Source organism: Lolium perenne, chromosome 4 (genome assembly GCF_019359855.2).
Source record: "Lolium perenne isolate Kyuss_39 chromosome 4, Kyuss_2.0, whole genome shotgun sequence".
NCBI classification, from domain to species: Eukaryota; Viridiplantae; Streptophyta; class Magnoliopsida; order Poales; family Poaceae; genus Lolium; species Lolium perenne.
Genome location: NC_067247.2, coordinates 246,894,053 through 246,900,102, shown reverse-complemented (window position 1 = coordinate 246,900,102; position 6,050 = coordinate 246,894,053). Strand labels below are relative to the sequence as shown.

Here is a 6,050-nt window from a genome sequence, read left to right as displayed (position 1 = left end):
GTGGAGGCCGCGTTGGTTTCTCTCCCGACGGCCGCAACGCCGGCGGACGACGGCTGGCCGGCTGCCGCCTCGTCGTCGTTCGCTTCCGGAGCGAACCGTCGCTTCGGGGCCATGGCGGCGGTTTTGCTCGGGGAGTGGAGTGGGACCGGAGTGGAGGGCCGATCCCCTCCGCCTCCCCATTTAGTAGTCTCCCGTGTCACCGACAGTGTGGGCCCAAGGGAGACGAGGCGACTGGGCCAGCGCGGACGCGAGCGGACGGCGCGTGCCATCCGCGGCCACGCAAACCTAGCCCAGATTTGGGCCGGGTTTGCGTCGTTCCGGACGCCGCGGCCGTCCGCTTTTGCGGTGCGTCCCCGCGCTGGGCCGCGTTTTTGTTCGGCTCGATCCAAACGGACGCGCGGGCGCGGTTTGGGTCGCGCGGTTGGAGATGCCCTTAGAGCACGCGCCATGGCGCAGAGGATCGTCCACATCTGTGTCCCACGGGCGCAAATCGCTCGTCTCTTCTTCAACGATGTCAGGCACGAGCGTGATGAGCCATTGATCGAGGAGCTCGTCTCCGTCATGATCCATGGCTCTGCTCGCTTTGGACCCCCTCCACACCGCAACTCCCCTCGGCGCCAATCCTACGCCACGGCGTGCCCGTCGCTGCGCCCCACGCCCATGACTGCAGTTTCAGCTTTCAAGCCCTTTGGAGCCCGCCCGTCAGCCGTCCCGTTTCGAGAAACTGGAAAAGCGTTGCTTTCTCACCAAAGGTGAAGCGGCACGCTCATGCTAGTATTATCTTCCACCTCGATGTCTTCTCAACCACACCATGAACGGGCGGAGGGCTAAAGTCTCTCCTCGCTCCTCTTGATTCTGAGCGCTGAATTCTGATCGAGTCTCAATTTGGATGATCCGATGATTTATATTCCTTATTAATCCTTTTTGGTGTCTTCCTCTTTATAAATTTTTATTCGAGAAAAAGGTTTAGACCCAGGCTATGGCCTATTTATTATTTTATTCAACTTGCAAAAACATAAATCAAACATCCGGAAACCACGAAACTACCTCTAATAGCTCAAACTGCACCTACAAGCTCAACAATGGGAGAGACCACACCTAAAACCTCATTGTCAAGCCCATACAACACATAAAAACTTGACAATGAGATAGATCATAACATCAGGAGGTGTGCTTCGGTGTCCCCCCTTCTCTCCCACTACCATCAAAGTTGAAGAAATAAGTTAGCCTACGAAAGGGTATCAGTGATCCTAGCCATCCACATAGGACCAAAGTTTGAGGGGGGACACTGAAGCAAAAAACCTAACATCAGTGCCTGACTGCCTGTGCACTTGTATACTAATGTTCAACAAGGCTGGGCTGAAATCCTCCCGTGATTACAAAGGCAACGGACGAATTCAAGATCGTCCTGCAGGGTATCATGACAAACAGGACAGGAGAAATTCACGCAAAGCTCATGGATTCCAAGCCCAACAGAACATACACCAGAGGCAGGAATCGACATCCGAAATCTTACCGCATGTGCACACACATCCTACACACAGTGCAAAAAGAAAACCATACCATACTGGCGTACAATGAGTCAAATAATGGAGGCACCAGTGGAGCCGACGGAGTATCATTACATTACAACGCGTATAAAGCAGGAGATCAAGATGCACAGGCAAAGCATACACGGAGTATTATATATGTAACAGAAAGCAGGGGGGTGGAAAGAGCGCAACTGGGAGTTCTACTCCATATCAGGCGAGCACACTACGCTTTGTTGGGAGACTTGGACCCCAGGAAACACACTAACACCTACCTTGCGCTATCTTGCCTTTGGTTCAAAAGCCATGAACGCATACAGCACGGGACTATTCGCTTTGCATGGACACCTTCCTTTCTTGCCTGCCTCCTTTGCTTTGGATCACACTCAACCAAAGCTCTTTATGGCGTTGCGTTTACTCATTGCTCCATCAGCACCATCAGGGGCCTTTTGAGGGAGGAGGTGCACGGTGATGGAATTGGCCGGAATTGGCGGCCGCCATGATCCTTAGTTATCTACACCCAGAGGAGTACATGCATACCAGTTGTAGTTGAAGCAGTTCTCATGCCCACTGTAACCATTGCAGCCTTGTGCCATTGTATGTGCCTTCTTCTGCCCCCCGTGAGCGTCACAAGCACCAAACGGGACTGAATTGGCCCCTTCAACTTAGTAATTTTACTTGTAGTCGCAGCTCAAATATATCAGAGCAAACTCGGAACTACCAAGGAGCTAGCTAGAGAGAGACAGCTCCCAACGTCTTGACCTTGAGTTTAAGAGACGTCAAGTAGCAGATTGCTTCATCAAGAACAGCTGTGGCATCTTTCGCAACGCCACCAGGAACAATCTTTCTGAGAGCAGCAACAGTCTCTTGTATCCTCTCTATTCTAAGCTTCCGATCATCAGGGCTGTCATCTTCTGCTTCTTCTCCATCCTTAGCGAGAGCAAACTTGTGGCCACTCTCTACTTCACCAATGCAACAGGACTGCGCGTCATCGTCATTGCCTAGATGCCTCTGTCCAATTGAACAATCAACCCTTGCTGAGCTGGCTGTGTCGACAACAGACCTGTCGGAACCAGAGCAGAGTTTTCTCTTCTTGGATAGTTGGGCAGCACCTAAGCTAGCACCAGCGCTGGCTACTGACTCTACACTCATGGTGTCATTGTCCACAGGGGCTTTGTTCAATTCATGCACTTTCTCATACCCTTCATCCGAGTCGGAATCTAAGAGCACATTAATATCTTCGGTGTTCTCATGAGTATCATCGGTGCCTTGTGCTCCAACATCAGTTACATTAGTTTCATTGCTAGCTTCCAGTTCTGGCACAGGATCCAAGGCCCATTTCCTTACGAAGGGACCTGCAGTTGGAGTAAGTTTCTCATTCTGAAAGAAAACCAGAGATCTCTTTTTTGGAGGATCAGCTATGGATGATCCTACATAGGGGGCCATTATCGCGACAAACCTCGAAGTCATTGGAAGAGGTTTGTCAGCAATAGATGCTGTAAACAACGGCACCGGTGCAGAAACTCCAGGGTAGATGTAGGCAAGGCTGTTCAGACATGTGGGCAATGTCACCGAATTGGTGCTATCATGACCAACGTCAGGTGGGCAGGGGTTGCTTGTAGAGCTGTCGGTATTTAATTTCCATGGAGAATTAGGCCAATGGCACCAAGGATTAGTCTTTTCTCCCATCAAGAAACAATCACCAAACAGAATTACCTGAATATGACAGTACACAACACTGAGCTTTAGAAAATATCTATCAGATAAAGCAAGTGTATACAGCATGAATGAATGAATAACTGAATTCTCACCAGCAGGAATTCAGATGAACAGGATGTTCTTCCACTTGTATTGTGTTTGAGAAAGGGCTAAACGACACAAGTCCTATTCAGCAGAAAACTAGAGAGCAGAGTGGAACTACTTGACGGGTTTGAGGAGGTGTCGGAAGTATTCAGCCTACAACAGAAACAAGAAAGTAGCGTCAACATTGGTGACAGGAAGTTCTTAACATAAGCAAGATATAACTCTCACAGTGACACCATTGTTCACTAATTTCCAAATTACCTGGCAATTCTGCAACGACTGGAAGCAAGATATAACTCTCACAGCGATTCCGTTCTGATGCATAAACACGCGGAATCTTGTCTGGGCCGTCGCTTTCCAAACCATCAGTACTCTTCTCCGTTCTCCTCGGGAGATTTGACTGAACAACTACGGGAACAGAAACGCCCGGCGGAATTCTAAACTACCTTGGCAGACCTATGAGCCAAAAGGTGTGCAGAGAAAGGGGCCGCACAGAAACGCCAACCAGAAGGGGAATCCTGAACTGCTCCAGAGACCTCTGAATCAAGGTATACTGCGGTAATTTTACAGAATAACACGGCAGTAGAGGTTCAAGGACATCCCCTGGCGGAATACGTCTACAAAGAGACCCAACCACCGCATGCTGCCAGCGCCAGGTACAGTCCTCGGAGCTTCAGATTGTTCACCACACAAATGACCTGTATAAGTAGCACATTTAGGCTCTTTGGTGAGTATCTTACGCAGAGAATGGTGCTGCACTTTGATACGCAGAACTGGGAAATGTATCGAGTAAATTTCTGCTCAATAATAAATTATTTGGTGCATCAACAATTTGAGGAAGAAAAGGTACACCCCTGAGACTAGGGTGCTACCACTTGAGACCATTATTCAGTAAACGCAATGAAATTGAGAGAAAGCTCCAAGATCTAGGGAGCCAGGGCGCGCGTAGTGTAAGAGGTTCAGTTCAACCGCCCAAATGTTTGGAAGATAAACTGGCATTACTACTCGGACGCTCGACAAACAAATCAACAGCAGACCTCAATACATCCCAGGAAGGAAGATTTGGACTCACAGCAAGTAAGAGAACGGAACAAAACAAAACCCTCACAAGAGTCCAAGGAAGTTAGTGTTCATTACCAGCAAATGGAGGCAATCCAGGTTCAGGATGGATCTCTACTCCACGCGCGGGTCCAACAGAGCGGAGGAGGAGGACGACGAGGAGTGAGCGGCGTGGTAGGTTGGGGATGGAAGGAGGACTGACTAGAGAGGCGCTCCCCGCAGAGAGGGGGTTTGGGTGTGAGAGGACCGAGTGAGAGAGGGGGGGAAAAGAAGGTGCGTTGGATCTTTTTGGAGGACCGCACGCAGCGGCCACGAACTTAAGGCGCAGCGGACCGGCCGATGATGCCCTGCTTCTTTGACCTCGTACCTTCGCGTTGTGCGGTTTCTGGCCTTGGGGTGATGAATATATCTTTCTCAAACATAAATTCTGCTTATATAGTACAGATATACTCACGTTCGATGAGAATTAAGTTTTTTTTTTACGAAACACAGTACAGACGTAGATGTTCACATATACGCATATACACTCAACCCTATGAACGCACGCACCCACCCCTTAAGCACCTGCGAGAGACTGGGTCCAAGAAACTTCATTCGACGGGTCTTGAGATTGACGAAGTCACCACAGGCGTCTCGCTATCGACGGGAACGTCGCCTCCCACTGAAGAATATTCCTCCTTTAATAAGACACCAAAGTGTTAAACCTGAGGTTTGAACTCTGGTGGGCTGAGGGTGCCACTGCCCTCCTAACCACCCAACCACATGCTGGTTCTCTCGATGAGAATTAAGTTAAATCTCGTTTAATTCTAGATCCATTACAAAGAAATCCACCGCCGAACATACCCCTTCGCTATGAGAGATACATGCAGAGACGATTAGAGATCCTCGCCTACCATTGGCACCCCGCCAATCTGCCTCCCTCGCTTCTGTGACCTTTGGGCTATGGAGTCGGGGCGGATCTCTACCCAAGCCGGCGGAAGCGCTCCGTTATCCTAGTTTTAGTGTTAAGGATTGGTGGGCGGCACTTAGATGGTTGTGGAAGTGTCTTGTCCAATGAAGTCTTCCTGACATCAACTCCACCTCCGTAGCAACGCCGAGAAGCTTATGAGAGTGGTGTGGCTCTCGAGGGCTTTCTGGTTGTGATGATTTTCGGATTGTCAAGGAGCGTCATCAACGGTTATTCCCTCTTCTTCGTCTTCAGGACGGATGTGGTCTTCTTAACCCGGTCGGCGACTTCCGGTCTGCAACCAACAAACTTAGGGTGGCTCAGCCGCTCAGGGAGGAGCGGCAACTTCATCGCACTATCAACCACCGAAAAAGTTTTGCCTCATGTATTAATTAATATTAATTAAGAAGAGAGTTCTCACATTTTAGAAAAAAATGGACGAAAACCTACAATCAGATATGGGTTTTCTGGTATCTGTACATACCTATCTTGCATCCTAGTGCCACATGTTATGTGTCTATCAGGGATTTCACGGTTATCGGTTATGGATAGTGGTAACACAAACCCATTCTCACATTACCTAATGGGGAGAGTTTGCCTCCAATAAGTCTCCCACGGAGATGAATTACTAACCAAAACCTTCCCCTAATAGGTGAATTAACCACCGGGGATCGGGATGGGCCCCATTGCCAAATTGACTCGGAGGGACTGGG

The 6,050-nt window shown here is 49.4% G+C and overlaps 1 protein-coding gene across 1 annotated transcript; it reads right to left on the bottom strand.

Moving 5' to 3' along the window:
• Nucleotides 1–1,540: 1,540 nt before the first annotated feature.
• Nucleotides 1,541–4,698, bottom strand: LOC127332368 (uncharacterized). Its single transcript, XM_051358653.2, has 4 exons — nt 4,470–4,698; nt 3,594–4,030; nt 3,341–3,485; nt 1,541–3,245 (listed from the first exon to the last, which is right to left on the bottom strand). The coding sequence occupies exon 4, from the start codon at nt 3,216–3,218 to the stop codon at nt 2,262–2,264; it is 957 nt and encodes a 318-aa protein (XP_051214613.1). The 5' UTR covers nt 3,219–3,245; nt 3,341–3,485; nt 3,594–4,030; nt 4,470–4,698; the 3' UTR covers nt 1,541–2,261.
• Nucleotides 4,699–6,050: the final 1,352 nt, after the last annotated feature.